This window comes from Hyalella azteca, unplaced genomic scaffold, assembly GCF_000764305.2.
Source record: "Hyalella azteca isolate HAZT.00-mixed unplaced genomic scaffold, Hazt_2.0.2 contig13897, whole genome shotgun sequence".
Classification (NCBI taxonomy): domain Eukaryota; kingdom Metazoa; phylum Arthropoda; class Malacostraca; order Amphipoda; family Hyalellidae; genus Hyalella; species Hyalella azteca.
The window spans coordinates 129,541-148,284 of NW_025943802.1; the positions used below are offsets into that span (position 1 = coordinate 129,541).

The following is an 18,744-nucleotide window of genomic DNA, read 5'->3' on the forward strand; positions in this document are numbered from 1 at the left end:
TGTCTTTGTTGCTTGGCCGTCTTGCTTACGTTGCAGTTATATCACTTACATAGTCGAACAGGATAAGCAACTAATATATTCTCACCAAGTGACCATTTCATTTAACTTTGCATAGAAATTACGTGAAGCTATTTACTTAAATGTCATTGATATCATACATCTCGTATCATATGCCACGCAGGATAAAATATTACTAAATGGTTCATTCTGCCATTAAGCCAATCGGCAACAAATTTAAAGAAGAAAAATCAATCTATCAGTTATTGTCAGTAAATTAGTCAAAAATTTTAATTTTTTTCTGGCAGTTGCCGATATTCGAGAAGGAAACTTAAATGCCACTCAACTTTCAACTTTTTATGCATACACTCAAACGGGGTAATAAGGTACGAGTTTGAGCGTTTTCCGTTAATAACTTCTTACCATGCTACATTTCATAAACGAGTTTGGACTCATTTTGAAGGTTTTTGCAGGGGCTATCGCATGGCATCTCCAAAAAATTACGCGTGCTATTCGTAAAGTGCCAGTCGCGAAATGAAAGCTCTCGACTTTCTTGGATTCATTTCATAATAATTGGGAAGCTATTTCACCTTCTCTCACATTTCCATAACCCAGCTTGGTGACTAAAAGAAAGGCGACAGATGTTTGGAGCTTGAGTGCACGCTGGAAATATCAATTACTTCCTGGAAACTGGGTAGGGCGAGTCTCGCAGGACTTTACTCTTTCATCACGGCTATCTTATGCTTACTTCTTGTTTTAATTTTCTTAGCATAATTTTCTCTTAATTATTAATCTCTGCATAAAATTACAGAATTTTTTGTTCCCTCTGTCCTTCTACGATGTTCCTTTCCATCTCGCTGCTCCGCCCATCTCCAGCCCAGCTGGCCTCCCGCCATCCCCTCTCTCCCTACCCCACATCCTGAACGGTTGCTTCAAATCGACCATCGGCAGCTGCTGGGCGTCAATGATCGTTGAGCTTGGGAGGGCAGGGGAGGGGGTCACTTGGTAGAAGAATAAAGGATAGGTCACAAATAGGAGAGCTCAACAGATGGTCTTTCGGAGTGTAGCGTGAGTGAGGGTGTGTGTGTGTACTCCCGTGGCTGTAAACACAAACTAGCTTCCAGATTTTGTGTCCCAAGTATGTATCCTTCCTAGTGATTGATCTACAAATATATATTTTAATGAATTTAAATGGCCAATAATTATACTATTTAGAAAGTTCCGCAGATCGGTTGTCATAATCAATAACGTCTTTGTTGTGGGGCGCAATGATGATGTCACGAGACCAGTCGGATGCTTGTATCCCAATGCCATGCACTTGCGAACTTTTGGCCGCGTAGCTCTGCAAATTTAGACACACAACTATAATTATTATCAATGGATATATCAGATATTTCAGTGAGCATTTACAATTCTCCAGCTGCATTAGTAATAATTTCCATGCCATTATTTTACCCGAATAAGTTGTTCCTCACTCGATCATTGTACAACAGAAATGCGAAACACGCCTGGAATGATTGATTTTCAGCATAAAAATTGAGCTTACATATTTAGTTCCATATAATGCATTGTACTCAGTAACTACATCATTTAATCATTCCATGTAAATAATCAACTGACCAACCTTAGGAAACGAGATCTTGTAATTTCTATCTTATTTGTTTCCCATTCTTGTACGAAGTTGGTAGTCAAAATTCGCATGCATGTTCCAGTCATGCCGGTCGCTGTGGCGCCAGACGATCCTCTCGCTGCGGGGGTCCCGGACCCCTCGGTCGTCGCCGGCTACGCAGACTGCCTCAAAGAAGCCCTGAAATTCCTGCTGGAGAGAGAGCGTCTCCCTCCACAACATCCTGTGGTGGCCGGTCTTGCTCTCCATCTCGCCCGACCCAGCGCTAGAAGTGGCCTCCGACGAGCGTCGCACGACGCAGTAGCTAAACATCGACTCAGAAATGAGCAACAAAGTCTCGTTGATCGCGGCCTTCATCAGGTCAAGCATACAGTTCCGATAGGCAAAGCTCGAACCTCTTCAAGGTTCAGGCCGTTGCTGCCTAACTCAGTTGCAGGCTCTACGCACGACGCTGACACGGACGCTTCTCAGTCACAGCGGGATGTTAACGGAGAGCTTAGACGGAACCTGCAGCAGATAGTGGAAAACTTGGAATACGCCATCAATGACACACAAGATGACGACGACTCTGACTGCTATTTTTCTGATGAAGACGAAAGCATTTCAGAAGTTACCGAACCCGACGACCATCCAAACTACGACGTTGACGAGAACGATTTGGATGCTGAGATTGACACAATACTTGGCGACGCAGTGCTGCGCCGTGAGCTGGTGAGGTTGGTGTACCAGGGCTGTGATCTGGTCGCTGCTGCTCCTGTTCAGGCAGCTGCTGCTATCCTGCCTGCCTCGCCTGCTTCGCCGCAGCTGGGCGCTACTGCTGATCCTGAAGCACAGCCTATTCCTAATCCCCTGCATATTTAGGCGCTTGCAACAAAATTATTTTAAGATCAATATCAGCAATTCGACTGGAACCGATATGCTATTTTTTCCTCGATATGTTTTTTGGTCCTAAATTACATAGAAAAAAAAAAAACATTCTCGCTGTGCGCATACTGAGTAGCGCTCTGAAAATTCTTATATTGACCGTATGTTCTATGTTCATGAAATGCAAGACTGCAATTGGCAGGATTCGTTTGCAGTGTTTTAGGATTCGTTGAGGGAGTAAAGGCCTATTGATTAGCATTGATTATTGTGCCTCGGGACACTTGGACAGCACCCTTGCCTTCCATTGTATTCGAATGAAGCATTTCGGCGGCACGAGAATTCATCTGGCATTTAATAAATATTTTTAACTCTTCTGGCGGCTTCATACGTTACCAGCTTCAATTCTAAGCGCAGTTATTGAATTCTCTCGCGATGCCAGCTGCTATTTTGTTTGCTCAAGAATCGATTCAAAATATGATTCTCAAATTTATTAGTCGTAAGAATAAACATATTCTAGTCAATATTACCAAATGAAATGATATCATGATACTATATTAAGCCTAACTTATTAAATCGAGCAGTGAATTTCTCACAGTTCATTTAGTGAATAAGGTAATCCACCGTATTTTAGGTGCAAATGAACGCCGTATAAAAATTTATTCATATATTTTGTATCATTCTAGATTAAGACCACTTCAGCTGTTTGCATGTTAGAACCAGCTGCACGTAGTACCAGCTGTTTGTATGTTAGAACCAGCTGCACGTAGTACCAGCTGTTTGCATGTTAGAACCAACTGCAGTTATGCTAAAAACAGGTCCTGAAATGTCATAACCTGCTACTGACGGATTAGACCCAGCTGATGTAAGGTAAGAACCAGCTGCTGACAGATTAAAACCAGCTGCTGCCTTGTTAGTAGAACACTCGGACCAACTTGTGTTATCGATTGCAAATTTTAGCCATGCATCATCCAGTAACTATATTTTTTCATGCATTTTAAGTGCATAGCCTTGCATCATCCAGAAACAATATATTTACATGGAATTTAGGTGCATGTGTGTGACAAAATAAGTCTTACGATATATCTTTCCATTTGTTCATTGTTTATGCTAATCCGCAATTATATCCGTAAAGATACTGCTTCTTATGTGGAAGAATACAATGATATTTTCACAACATTTGTAGGCGGAGAGTTGGTAAAGTAACCATATCGCATTTACATCGATGAAAAATTACAGCTACATCGTGAGCAATTCCACAGAAGTTTCTTGTCGATTTTTAATGTGGAATACCGTGAATTGAGGAAACGGAAAACGAATTAGTGATAATACTTGTGGCAGGGGACTCTTTATCTGTCAGCTCTGACGTCAATTCAAGAGTCAGTTCCTGGGAAATTATTTTTTGCCGAACGACGTATTTTGTATTCATGTTATGAGGTGAATTATGCGCGAGCGCTCTTTATCGGATATAATTTGAATCTTTGAAATATTTTGAACAAGACGGGAAAGTTTGATCCATGTTGTTTTAAAACACACACATATGCTAGACTAGAACAAATGAATATGCAATGTGTTAGTTTTATTATCATATCTCTAAAGGTTATAAAATGATATCATTTTATTGCCTACTGCATCGCTGCATAGATACTCAATGCAAGGCATAACCTCAATATATAATTGTAATATAGAATAACACCCATGATGCACCAAAAATTGTCCACCTTAGTAAGCAAACGGCTTCGGGAGCAAAAAAAGGCTCAAAGCATTCATCTATATATCTTCAGATGCAACTTCTTCACTCTTAGTCGAGGTCAAAAGCGAGAAAGACGGACGAGTTGGGATTCTCCAAACCTTGAGTTTTTAAGTTTTTTTAAATAGCCTAGAAGCTGCACTGGGGCAAAAAACGCCCTCCATTAGATGCATTTATACTCGTCATCCACTCAAGTTTAGAGCGGTCCTGGCGTATGATATATTTTTTTATCTCAAACTAGTTTTTATACCTTGTTCAAGCTAGTGCTGCATGTCTTAGCTCAACGCACCATGCATGACGCTAGACTTCTAGCAACGTCATATGCACCAACAATATTTACCATTCGTTATAGCTCTCAAGATTATTTTTACCAGAAATTCAACCCTGAAGCCCCTGCTATTATAATATCTATTATGCATTTCGCCGTAACCCAGAATATCTCATATCGCATCACTGTACAGTGCATTGACATGGCGATAGCGGCATGTGTTTTCCCCATCATTCAGAAATGTTTGCCTCTCTTCTAGCCGACTCACCATGAGTGTATATGATTTGAATTGCTGCGCACCTTGTCGCAGGTATTGCGCCACACAGATGTATATTCTAAACAACATTGCACAGTATCTTTTAATGCTCATTAGAAGGATCTGTAATGTGCATTTTGTTCGTATATGTTTGACACGAAATTACACCGTGTATTCATTAATTTAGATATCAAATTCAAGCGTATGCAGTTAGAACGGCCTTCGGGAAGGATTTCCTAAGACATTATTTATAAAAGATTCGAGGGAATATTTGGTAATCTTATAGCGATGCATTATTTCTTATCAGTCGGTCATTATCGTCCCACATTTTTTCTTATCAAAAGATCTTGCATAATTATTTCAATGGTATAAAAACAAAGTGAAGACATTCTGTGTGGGTATTGAAACATCTGTTCTGGGGCTATTCTCGCCTCATACAGTTACTACTCCGGCTTAAATTCGCACGTGTGTGCTTTTTTTTTCTTCTTTTATAGATGCATTTCTGTTATTATTTCGAGATACTAAAGATGACTAATACAAAAAATTACTAATAATACTCAAGATGACTAATACAAAAATGATCGGGATCATACGTAAAAAAATTTCTTCACTTGGAATAGACTCAGACTCCGTAATTTATGGGTAACCTAGCGAAGTCTTCGTTGATGGCAGAAGAAACTACGCAGCAAATTCGTCATAGTCGTCATGGTGACCTCAGCAGAGCAGGTCAGAGCTCTGCTCAGAGCACTGTAGTCATGGTGACCTCAGCAGAGCAGGCCAGAGCTCTGCTCAGAGCACTGTAGTCATGGTGACCTCAGCAGAGCAGGGCAGAGCTGAGTCGCCAGGTTCAATGCTGTACTAACCTTGGCCGCAGGTTCGATGAGATGATAACATGATGATTGCGCGACCTCTCATTGCTCGAGCCTTATCGCCCTCAGCTGACACTCGAGCTATTGCGATCTTCGACATGATCTTAATTTCGGTGTTTTGGGTCCATTCGGAGTTTTGCTTAAAAAACACTATCACTAAATATATGTGCTTGATAGTAAAATTCAGTTTGTATAAAATGTATTAATAAATAAAAAAAACTTCTTGACAATTTAGTTACGTTAAGATAATTCCAATAAAGAGGCATATTATTAGTTGTTCAGGCCGTGGCTGCGTGTTGAACCAATATGTTTGATGACTGATTGGCATAATGTGCACAGCAACGTAGAATGTAGCGATAACGAGCTATGAAGAAGCCCTCGACCTAAAGTACCAAGATATTCTTTTCAGTTATTGAACTTCCCAGAACTGAAGGATAAAATATCATTTGGCCAAGAAGTCTTTTTCCTTGGCAGAGCTTTGCAATGCAATACAGCGAGCCGGACACCTGAGCATGGTACACTGCAGTGAGCCGGACGTCCGAGCTTGGTGCAATGCAGTGAGCCGGACGCCTGAGCTTGATGCAATGCAGTGAGCCGGACGCCTGAGCTTGATGCAATGCAGTGAGCCGGACACCCGAGCTTGAAGCGATGCAGTGAGCCGGACACCCGAGCTTGATGCAATGCAGTGAGCCGGACACCCGAGCTTGATGCGATGCAGCGAGCCGGACACCCGAGCTTGATGCAATGCAGTGAGCCGGACACCCGAGCTTCATGCACTGCAGTGAGCCGGACACCCGAGCTTGATGCGATGCAGTGAGCCGGACGCCTGAGCTTGATGCGATGCAGTGAGCCGGACACCCGAGCTTGATGCGATGCAGCGAGCCGGACACCTGACCTTGATGCGATGCAGCGAGCCGGACATTCGAGCTTGATGCAATGCAGTGAGCCGGACACCCGAGCTTGATGCGATGCAGCGAGCCGGACACCTGAGCTTGAAGCAATGCAGTGAGCCGGACACCCGAGCTTGATGCGATGCAGCGAGCCGGACACCCGAGCTTGAAGCAATGCAGTGAGCCGGACACCCGAGCTTGATGCGATGCAGCGAGCCGGACACCCGAGCTTGAAGCAATGCAGTGAGCCGGACGCCTGAGCTTGGTGCACTGCAGTTAACCAGAGCACGCGTGAAGCAATTAATGTGTATGGCGTAATCATTGCAGAAACACGTACAACTCGGCGGCAGAACGTGTCTCATATTTGAAAACAGAGCAGACTTTGTGGTAGTGGAATTTAGGATAAAAACACACTGAAACTATGGTTTTAAACGCCATTCTTCACCAAGGCTCATGGGCAAATGTATAGGCTCATATTATAGTGATCACATCATGACACAAGATTCACGTAATTTTATAATTATTGAAATGGACACTTTAATATTTCCTTTTTGAGGCCGATGTGTAAGCGAGCTTGCAATAAGGATTACACGACGAATACGATCAAAAAATATGAGCTGGTGAAGTTTTTTTTCCCAAATCAATTCAACTGTCAAAAATGATACCCGAGAGCGAAGACCACTGCCTCTGATATTCCTTTATGATATATCATCACATAACTTCAAACACAACATATGCGTTACCAACGTCTTAAGTTGAGACGATTTCGTCTGAGTTTTTGAGCAATATGTGATACCTACTGTCGACTGGGACGACCTGAGTGACGTCACGAGGTCGATAAATTGATTGTCGTGTATTATTAACAGGGATAACTCCGCAATATCCTCCGTTTCCGGATCTCGGCAGAATCTAGATTTGCGTGCGTTCACAAATGAGATTATAATAATGACATCATGACAAATGAACACTGATGTTGGAAATTTAATTTATTTTCTAAAATTTTTCGTGCACGTGAAAAAAATTACCGGAGATGGATGAAAAAATTACAGCAGATTGTTTCGTTCCATTCGACTGCGCTAATCAATTATGTATTCATTTAATAGATATTCGCAACAAACCATAATGATGGAAACTAAGAAATCTTTACGTCATTCTATGCCCACCTAATACTATTTTCAAATAACTAGAGTAATTTACACGTAATTTTAAGTTTATGTCTACGGTAAAACTTATGATCAGCGTTAAAGTTTATGCAAATGCACGTGTTGGGTTTTCTACGTCGCGCATCGCTGACTGATACATGCATTGCGTGGGCAATTCATTGACCCGTCCTGTGACACGTGGCGCTATCGTTACTATAGGAAGAAGTTTGATAAAATCCTGAAATTATGCATCAATGTATTAATTGATCTAATGCTTTCATGATTTAAACTGTTATGATTTGTTTTATTGATGTTGTTCACTAAGTTCTTTACGTTATTTCACTGAATGTAGTAAATTTTGTCAAAGGCTGCATAAAGTAGTGGATGAAATCGTTCAGCAGGTGTTCGTGTTCTAACAGGTGCAGCAGAGATACGTGACCGAATCAGGGTGGCGGACATAAGTGCATTGATAAAGTTTGATGAAGAAAAAACTCAACCAAAAGTAAATAAAAAAATCATATAGTTTTTCGTCTTCGCTTGTGAAAGCGATTGACCGTACGTCAACTATCAGCGACCTCATAGATAAACTCATTCACCAATGAATTTGCTGATCATTTTCCTGGTGGTCACTAGATTTTTCTGGTTTGATTAATCGGTTATAAGCAGCAAAATCCGGAATCGATTTAAATGTAGTTTGTCGTGTTTTTATTACAACTTGAGAAAAAAGTAATATCTAAGCACTGTTCCCCGAAAGAATAATTTTATTCCACAGTTCCCAAATCCCAAAAATGCTTTTTCTTTCCCTCAAGGTATATTTCTTTTGAATGTTCTTCACACACTAAACACTAATGTACAATAATTGTGGAATACGCACTTTAATGGTAATGAGTATGAAATAATTTCATATTTCTTCCGATGCAAAAACAGTTTATCTGCAAAATGGTGCCTGCAGCGATAAACTACATTATAGCCAAAAATAATAAATGCCCGCGCTGCACAAATCACACGGCATCAATTATTCCTTCGGCAATGTCTGTCGAGTTCTAACATAATTTACTATTAAATGTAATTAAAGAGTGCAGTGCGCAGAATAGTACTTCATTTCGTGTGTACATCATAATATGCAAAATAAACTGCCGGTTCCATGCAAAGTTTAAAACCTGTGAGCGCAGCCGTGGGTAACAAAATTGACTCGTAAACAGGCCCTGGGCAGCATGCAATATCTACACATAGCCTCAGATCAATGAGCTGTGGGTAACTCCGGCTAACAGTAAATCCGCTTTGCACAACACAGCCACTGCTTCACAGCGCCGGAGCCCAACTGGCCGGAGCGCAACAGGCCCTACCGCAACAGGCGGCGCAGGTTAGGTTACGTTAGGTTAAGTTACGTTAGGAGTAGCTGTTGCGGTAGGGCCTGTTGCGCTCCGGCCAGTTGTGCTCCGGCCTGTGTGCGCTGCGGCCTGTGACGGCGCTGATGTGGTGGGCGCTTTGTGTCAAAAGCAGTGAAGATGCCCGGCTGCGTTACGCTCGGGAAGTTATATGAATCGCACTGTGGACTTGGTCTATGCTGACCTCTAGCTATCCACCCTAAAACCTTACTTAACTGCGTAATTTTTTGCCAGTTCCATTTAGCCGGCCTCGCGCACACACACTTCGAAACTATAGTCTCAACTCTCACACAAGCAAAAGCATATATCTTTCCGGGTTAGGAGACACTAACCACTAATTTGTTTCGTCGGGAATAGCTTGATTATATTTAAGTATTAAATGTTTACCGGATTGTTGGCCTCAATCCACATATCAAGCGTTTAAATATATTTTAGACCTTGGATATTATGAATGACTGAAATAAGATTTAGGCAAAAACTGACACTCTACCGTCGCTTAAGTGGAATAAAATGCAAACATATATACTGCCACGTGAAATAGTCATCTGTATCCCATCTAGTCATCTGTAATTGAAACTGCTGGATACAAAACGTGAGAATTGGAAAGGTTATCAGTAGTCGTCACCTAAAATAAGTCCGCCCAGTTAAATGCCATTCGTCACTTTTTCAATTCATTACGAATCTCCCCAATCATAATAAATAAAGTTCACACATTGTGTTGGTTCTTTCATATTCTGTGTTTAGTTCTCTCTATAATTATATCATTAAATGACTATCGTTATTTGCTTAAGTTATGAAAAATTACTCAAAATTCAAAGTCTTTAGTACCTGCACACATTGCATGTAACTCTATGCTCGGATCTTGAGTATAAAAAGCCCTGCCACGTAAACGCGTCATTCACTAATTAGCATGGTCAGTGTCATCTTAGAAGTTCAATGCTCTGAAATAAACGCAAAATACTTACGCAGAGAATTCTGTTAGTGTTGGCTCCTTTTAAATCGGGTAATTGTTATAAAATTTGTTTATTTTCTGGCATTGTCGTATGAACGTTGCCGCTGGCTCTGCTGCGAGAGCAAGTCTATAAATACAAGTAGCTCCGTGTAGGCAGCCTCTTTTCCACTCTGTTGTTCACAGGGCGAACATCATGCCTGAGACTGGTCTTTTGAATGGCCATATTAATGGCAATGGAACTACTTCCAGCGGACGAGAGTGTGAAAATAGCGAAAGTTTTTTGTTCACAAGTGAAAGTGTAGGCGAAGGACATCCTGGTGAGTTAATTGTTACATTCGAAGTGTTTTCGAAATTACTGTTATTCTGATTTCGAATGTGTCGGATATCTTGTGTTGAGTGCTCATCGATTGTAAACGTCTTGAAATTAGGTGATGCGTAAATTTACGGTTGAGCTATAGCCCATACTCATTCATTTGAAGTATGGTCCTATAAAGTTCTACTTGTCCCATTTATCTATATTTAGATGACCTTTTTCCGCGAATCGTTGGCTTGCCATCGTGGCACACATGCTGATGACCTGAGCAAGCGGCAAGCATGCTGCGTTCTGCTTACCACGAAGCCATGGCGGCTTGCGTCATCCTGTTGTTTTAAAAAACGAAAAGTGGTCAAAGTTACCCTGCCGGTCAAAGTAACCCCATTTTACGGTATTGAAGAACCAGGTATTTTGTGATATTTAATATATTTAGTCCCTTGCAAACCACTTTTTCAGAATGTGGAAATTGTTAATGATTTAAAATGTGTCAATAAACTAGTTAACTGATGGTTATAAATCATAATCACTAACCAACTAAACCCCCCTGAGCATTAGCCACTAGACACTAGCCAGTATGCAGGTGGAGTGCATAATGCCTCAGGCAGAAACAAAGTAACCCAACTTTCCTATAATTCTACCATGCTGAGTGCAGTTATTGAACAATTAAGTTGAAAGATTTTGATTGTAAAATTCTACTGTTGAAACAGTGCTATCAAAGTACCAGTTAACATGCCTATAAGCAGGATTTGTGTGTTTTTGCAAGACTGATTTGGATGTGAATGTCATGCTGTGTCAGTCCTATAGCATAGTTATTATCTTTATCTTGTCACGAGTCTTCTAAACTATATATTTTCTTGGTTTTAATAGTTTTTTGAAGTTATTATGGAAAATTTTCTAGAATTTTTTTATGAAAAATTTTCTAATAAGCTTTGAAAAATTTGATGCATATTTAATTGCTCATATAATTTCATTGGATTTTAAAACATATAATGTTCTATGCATTTTGAATAAATAAATCTCTTCTCCTTTCAGATAAAATATGTGATCAGATCAGTGATGCTATTCTGGATGCACATCTCAAACAGGATCCCAATGCCAAGGTATAGTAAATAGATTGCTGAAATTTTCAGCAAGCTTTAAAATTCTGTTATTTTGGTTTCATATAATTAATTAAAATTATATTTTTCCTATTTTTCAATCTCCTTTGTAACTCAATAATATGTAAGAGCTATTTGCATAAGAATTTATAATTTTACTAAGCATCATGACTAACAGTGATTGTTTGTTTTTCATTTCAATCTTTCAATTTAGATATGAAATCAGACTATCTTCCATTTAAAATTTATTTGTGACATTAGTAATATATGTATCATCTAAACATGAATTGTTATTGTATTTATGTGCTGTTGAAGATCTACTACTTTCAGGTGGCATGTGAAACATGCACAAAGACTGGCATGATAATGGTTATGGGGGAAATCACATCCAAGGCTGTCGTTGATTACCAAAGTGTGGTGCGCCAAACTATCAAGAAAATTGGCTATGATGATTCCAATAAAGGTATGATAAATTTTAGTTTTTGTTGATCACTTCTAAACATTTTTGTGCAATTCATATCAATTATAAGTTATAGCAATCTTAGGTGGCAAATTTCATACGAGATTTGTGTATATTTTAAATTTTAAGCCAGTCATTTGTTTGGGGAGAGATATCTTAAGCATAACTGCTACTGTTGCAGTATCCACCGTTTTGTAACTTCTGCCCCTTGTGGGTGATGAACAATTTTGGATTTGAGAATCTCTCGATAAGTGAGACCTTCCACCTCTTTGGTGATGTTCATCTTGGCTTTCAGTGCAAGATAGCTAAATAGCTGAAGCGCTAGCAAACATTTGGCTACTTAACTATAAGCTTTGTAATTTTCTAACAATTCTCTTGAAAGCAGTTCATCCATCTTCCTCTTTGATGCCGTGTTCAACATGATTTGGCCATGCATTCTTTGAATTTATCATTCATTACTGGGATTAACTGCAACTTTTTTGAATTCTGGATGTCTTTTTCTTAGGCTTTGATTTCAGGACATGCAACTTATTAGTAGCGCTAGAAGAGCAGTCTCCTGAGATAGCTAGCGGTGTACACCACGACAGAGATGAAGAAGATGTTGGTGCTGGTGACCAGGTAGCTACCAGACTAAGAGCAGGTTGCTGCTGACATGCTGCTGCTTTAACGCTTCTTACCATTTAAGGTGGCGGTTCAGGTGCTACACGTGGATGCTGCTTGACTTTTGTTCCTGTGCAGGAATGATGCATGTAAACAGTATTTCCATCAGTTTGGTGGATGCAATGCTGTAATGTTTGCCTTTGACTTAGAGCCATTAATTGCCAAATTGTAGCCATTCTTGACATTCTTTGAATTGTAGCCATTCTTGACATTCATTTTTCTCCACTCGTCTGTTAAGAACAGCTAAATGGCTGTACTCTTAAACATCTTTCATTGTTTTGTGCTGCTATTGTATATTGAACATCAGAAATAGAACTCTGTATTCATTGAGTGGCAATGCCTGCAACACTGCGTTGGTTTCATTGTCATTCTGCCATGTCTTTTGAAGTCCTATCAGTTATCATTACCATCTCATCATATGTATTTTGTAATCAACCTCCACAAAAATATTTGCCTTAAACCAGAATGTTTGGTGCAAGATGAATTGCAATTTATTTTTGTCCTTGCATTGAAAATGGTCTCATTGGCTTTGAGAATCTTTCATGCAGCGAGGAAAATAAATTAATTAATAACTTATTGTGTGGTGTGTGCCTGTTAAACTCGAATTTTAATCTGTTTCGTCCATTTTAGTAAACAGGATTTCACTCAGTTCTGTCAGAAGGCATCATTTGTTGAAAGCAATATATGTCCTGGGTCCAAGTCAACTTGCTCTAGGCACTTTAGCTGTGTCGGTGTCTCATTGTTGCTGATGCTGACAGGCTTTGACTACAAGACATGCAATGTGTTGCTGGCCTTGGAGCAACAGTGTATCGAGATTGCCCAAGGCGTTCATCTCAGCCGCGACGAGGAAGATGTTGGTGCTGGCGATCAGGTAACGAAGAGACCACGGTTGATACGATGCACTTGCAAATGCCACAGCTGCATTGTTCATTTCCACAGCTGTTCAGTTACAATTGCTCTTGGCTATTACGTTCGTATCATTGATACCTGTACCTAGCAGGTGTTGTGCGGTGGCATTGCATGACCAAGAAAATGAATCAATCAAATAAATGGATTTCGTTTTGGCTATTCCATCCTGCAATAACATTTTTAATTTTGCCATGCATTTTGTCTTATTGTTTGAGGATTGGCACTTCGAGGACTCGTTAAATCGACTTGATTCTTCCGTACCTGGATTATTTTTATGTACAGAATCCCGTTACATGGTGGCCAGCAATAGCGTGTGCCTTTTTTTTTACTCATCTTTGCTTATTGTCAGCCCGTTGTGATTTGAGACCCTTCTTCATGTTCAGGCGTGTGCTTCATATACACTTTTGTCTGTCGACTCAATTTATGTGGTTCTTGTTTCCTATTTCTTTGCGACTTTTGTTCAATTCTCTATGCTGAAAAAAATTGCACGTTTTTACTTTTTCACTCAAGTACTGCACGTTTTTTTTATTCATCATTCATCTTTGTACTTGACATATTTTTAGTACGCGAATTTAAGCTATTAAATGATGTATTCCAGTCATATTGTATCTTGTTTTCAACGAATGTGTCATACTGATCTTTGATGGATGTAATTTACATTTAGATTAATTTGTTCCCTTTCAAATTACATTTATATTTATTTATTTTAATGTATTTATCAGCCAGAAGAAATACCAGCATATTGATCTGGCTACCTGCTGACGAAATCAGCCCGATTTTGAGCAAGAACTCTTTTAATTAATTGTGCTGTGCATTCTTAGTTGACATATCTACGCTAGTTCATTTTAAAGTAATTTTGATGTTACCACTGTAACTACGGTTCAAAGTAAATCTTAGCTGCTTATCCGCATCATATTTTGGATGTCATTCTTAGATATTGATGCCTGAAGCTCTTGAACATATTTGTTTTAATGCTTACGGGCACACAACTATGATTTTGTCTTGAAATATAGTATCTTGTTATTCATTATTTAGAGGATAACCATTTTAATGTACCTTCTAGGGCTTGATGTTTGGATATGCTACCGATGAGACTCCAGAAGCGATGCCTTTAACGGTAGTACTCGCACACAAGCTCAATCAAAAGATCGCAGAGCTGCGTCGTGACGGCACTTTCTTCTGGGCGCGGCCAGATTCAAAGACACAGATCACAGCGGAATATTTCTTCGAGTGAGTCGTCTGACAGTTCAAAACTGCTGTTTGTTTCTTTGTTAATAGAAATAGTAAATGTAAAAAAACGTGCTTCTTTTAAGAGAAGCGTGTTGTTAAGCGATTCATTGCAAAATACTTCAACGATCTCTGGAAATAATTAGTCGGTGTCTCTGTTTGCAGTCATGGCGCCGCTATCCCCACCCGTGTTGACACAGTTGTGGTGTCATGCCAACATTCGGAAGAAATCAGTCTGGAGGATCTGCGTCACGAAATTCTCGAGAAGGCTATCAAAGTCGTTATTCCCGAGAAATATCTCAAGCCTGACACAAAGTTCCATATTAACCCATGTGGAAAATTTATTCTTGGAGGTCCCCAAGGTGACGCCGGCCTCACAGGTCGCAAGATCATCGTAGACACGTATGGTGGTTGGGGTGCTCATGGAGGAGGTGCCTTCTCTGGCAAGGATTATACTAAAGTAGATCGATCAGCTGCGTACGCTGCCAGATGGGTGGCCAAGTCACTGGTTGATAACAAGCTCTGCCGACGCTGCCTCGTGCAGGTACGACTTAGACTTGCATACACATCTGATGTCATCAAACTATTTGAAGTGGCTCAAGTCGGAACGCATTCTTCTGCTATCCTTAGTATCCTAAGTATTTGTTTGGGACATAGCAGTCCCAGGCCACGATGGATCGCCGCCTCTGTTCCCCATGATGCTTAAAAAATCAATGGTTTGATATTATTTTCGTGGATTCAATTTCAAATTGGGTTAAACGTTAAAGTGATGAAGTCAGTTCTTGAGTTGATTAAAAATTATTTTTGCAGGTTTCGTATGCTATTGGCGTGGCGGAACCTACTAGCATCGCAATTTTCCACTACGGTACCTCACCCTACTCGTCGCGTCAGTTGCTTCAAATTGTCAAGCATAACTTCGACCTTCGACCTGGCAAGATCGTGAAGGAACTTGGCCTGAAATTGCCCATCTACAGTGAAACCTCATGCTACGGTCACTTCGGGCGCGAACAGTTCGCCTGGGAGAAACCCAAGAAATTGGTCATTCCCGATGATATTCCCCGCCTTTAAAAGAATCCGGTCATTAGACCACGATTTTATGTTGTTGATGCACCCTTATAGTTTCCACTACACCATCACTTGAAATTCGGGATTTGATGCGGTGTATAACCTGCCTGTCTAGTGATAAGAGTTTGTTTTTAAGTGCATGTCGGTCGCACTTTCACTTGGAACTGACCAATTTAAAATATTTCTTAAATTGAATTGATCGGGCATTCATTTAACCAGTTCGAAGTTGGGACCAGTTTGAGGCAGATGTCGTCATGTGTGCTCCACTTGATGCCTTTCTACGTTTCGCTCTCTCGCTGTCCAACGTTGAAATATTTCTAGATTTAGGACCCATGTCTATAGTTTGGCGAGCAGACGTTGACAGACGAGGCATGATGGGCCCTTGACAGGGGGATCACAGTGGGGTGCTGAGGAGTGGTCACAGCTCTCTCGTCATGCTTTTGACTCTCCAGCTTTAAGTCTGAGTAACGTAAAACATTAAAGTCTATTATGCGAGTCGCATTGATAGTTATGACAGCTAAATCGCGAAACTACACAAGATGTGCTCAATGCAACTACTTCGCTGCCATCAAATGCTCAGGTTTGGTTAGTTCTATATTGTTCAAGAAATTTTCAACAAGTTAACGCTTTGAATTTGGAGTGTCAGTCGTCCTTGACGAGCATCTCTGCACTCGCCTCAGCAGCCGCTGCAAATGGTGCAACTTGTTTACGACCTGACTACTTGTTGGCCACCTTCACATCGCAGCGAGCTCACTCTCGCTTTCACTAGGCCAGCAACTTCATCTACTGCACTTTTTGTGTTGTGTTTACGAGAATTGGAATGGAAAAGAGCATTTCCCTAAACACTCCGGTCCTCCTGCGGGTCGCCCTCATGCTGTTACTCCGTACGTCTCGTTCTGTCAATTTTTTTAATTGTATGTGATCATAAAACTCTAGTGTACGCTAGGCTGCAGTTGAAATTGCTTGTGTGTTTTTCTGATCGTTTGGTTGAGCCAAATCGCTGCACTTTTATGTATTTATTGCGTTTACGTATTTTTATATCAATATTTTATCATCTTCACTGCTATAAGAATCGGTTACCTGGTACTTGAGGTACTTATCCCTGCTCCCGAATGAATAAATTTTGCTGCATCCTCGTTCTGTTTTAGGACCTTAAAATTAAATGTGCCTTAGAATAACAATAACTATCGCATAACATACATCTTGCGGCATTCGAAGGTAGTAATAACATTCAAAGGAAGCAGATGTTTAGGTTATGGAGGATGAAGCCTAGGAATTGTAGGATCCAGCCGCCTTGATGAGTTAATTGCTAATATTTTCGGGCTGGCGTATTAGTGGCGTTTAAGCTGATGATAATCGAGTCTGTTTCACCTTCCTCGGAATACCGACTCGGTCTCTTGTGGGTTGGCTATTAATTTAAAGCGTTGCGAGTATCCACTCGGGAGGAAGCAGTCGTGACTCATAAACCGGTCATGAATAGTGATTTAATAATCATCTACCGGTAGTCCTGGATATATGCGTTACAGGCCATTTCTCCTGACTTCGCTCATATCATGTACTTGCACGTAATCTGGTTTTGTTTGCTGTCGATGAATATCTCAACGATTCGTGCAAACGTTAACTGTTCAACTCGCTACTTTATTTTCCATCTGAAGAGTGCTTCGAAGTGTTTTCATCTTCAATCCCTGGCATGTGCAATTTTGCAACGATAGACCTGCAACATAAACTCGTTAACACGGCCAAAGGGTTAAAAAAAAATCCGGTCATCGTTCTGAGTGAACGCGAGGTTATAACATAACTGCACTTGGCGAAAGCTCGCCGTTGACTTTCCATACACAGCTTCACCCTTACACTCGCCTGCCAGAGCAAGACTTAGATAAAATTACTTTTTTTTTCCATTCTGGAAAGTAGCCTTCAACAATACCTAGAAGACTCAACACATACAATGAATAAGGGGCACAGTCGGGCCGGTCGTAAATTTGTTTGACACCTCTATAAGTCGCGAATAAAGGTGAAATGGACAATATTTTCACGAGATAAACATCACCGTTAAGTCCTAATGAATACGTGTACCAAGTTTCATCGAGCTACGTTCTTTAGCTTGGGAGATATCCCTTGGTCGCTGAATTGGGAGACCGGCCGTGAATTTGTCCGACACCTTGGATTCACCTCCCTACCCGTTTTGCCCTTGGATTGCGAATAAAAAAATGTGATTTTATTCGTGAATTCTTATATTCGTTGAGCATTTTTTATATGAAACGCTAGTCAAATGGGTGTTCTATCTTCCCAGTAAAAATGTAATTTTGAACGGCTCGCTGTTTAATTAGCATCCATAAGTTTTATTGTTATTAGCCTGGTTAGGGACAACTGCAATGTGTCAGAATTTGGGAAGACTAGATTCTGAAATTGCAATGATTCTAGAATATCGACATAACCGGGCACATCATATGGGGCACTCAATAACGGATACAACATATCAGCTGTTGATTTATTGGCCATAGCAACATTCATGGGAGTGAAGCAGAGTCTAGCAGCTGACTGAGGCTGACAGAGTCAGAATGACAAACGGTGCACATACGAATGATCGCTCTGCACCAATATTTATTTCAATAAATAACGTCATCATTTCAAGCTAGAAGGCTCTGTTTTACAGTCAGGATCAAATGTACACATACTAAAATTAGTTCCGCTGTCGGAGAATTGAAAATTTTAGTTGGGTCTTGCGACTTGCGGACTTGGGACTTAGGAGTTCAATTACCTATATTAGGCATAAGGCATTCTCTGCAATTTGTGACAGATTTTATTCATTAAAAGCATGCAACTGAGTTTCTGAAGGCATATTAGATTTAGTTATTTTAGTAGGTCTAATATCCTATTACTTCCAGAAGTTCCAGTTAGAGGGTACTTAGCGACTGGGCCTACTGGCTAGCATCATAGCATGCCTTTCTGGAAAAGCTAGCAGAAGCATGACAGAATTGGAGGTACCTTTTGGGCTTTTAGGCTTTAGTCTTTT

The 18,744-nt window shown here is 40.4% G+C and overlaps 2 protein-coding genes across 3 annotated transcripts; both read left to right on the forward strand.

Annotated features, from left to right (window-relative positions):
• Positions 1-1,021: 1,021 nt before the first annotated feature.
• Positions 1,022-3,179, forward strand: LOC108682556. Its single transcript, XM_018171746.2, has 2 exons — positions 1,022-1,135; positions 1,710-3,179. Exon 2 carries the CDS (start codon positions 1,712-1,714, stop codon positions 2,483-2,485), a length of 774 nt encoding a protein of 257 aa, XP_018027235.1. The 5' UTR covers positions 1,022-1,135; positions 1,710-1,711; the 3' UTR covers positions 2,486-3,179.
• Positions 3,180-9,955: 6,776 nt separating this feature from the next.
• On the forward strand, positions 9,956-16,866 carry LOC108682555 (S-adenosylmethionine synthase). Of its 2 annotated transcripts, none has more exons than XM_018171745.2 (7): positions 9,956-10,317; positions 11,346-11,413; positions 11,741-11,873; positions 12,376-12,488; positions 14,503-14,669; positions 14,832-15,210; positions 15,477-16,866. In XM_018171745.2, exons 1-7 carry the CDS (start codon positions 10,194-10,196, stop codon positions 15,732-15,734), a joined length of 1,242 nt encoding a protein of 413 aa, XP_018027234.1. In that variant the 5' UTR covers positions 9,956-10,193; the 3' UTR covers positions 15,735-16,866. The 2 variants fall into 2 exon arrangements, with proteins under 2 accessions (XP_018027234.1, XP_018027233.1); XM_018171744.2 differs by lacking the exon at positions 12,376-12,488 and adding an exon at positions 13,289-13,401 and having other exon boundaries at positions 9,957-10,317.
• Positions 16,867-18,744: the final 1,878 nt, after the last annotated feature.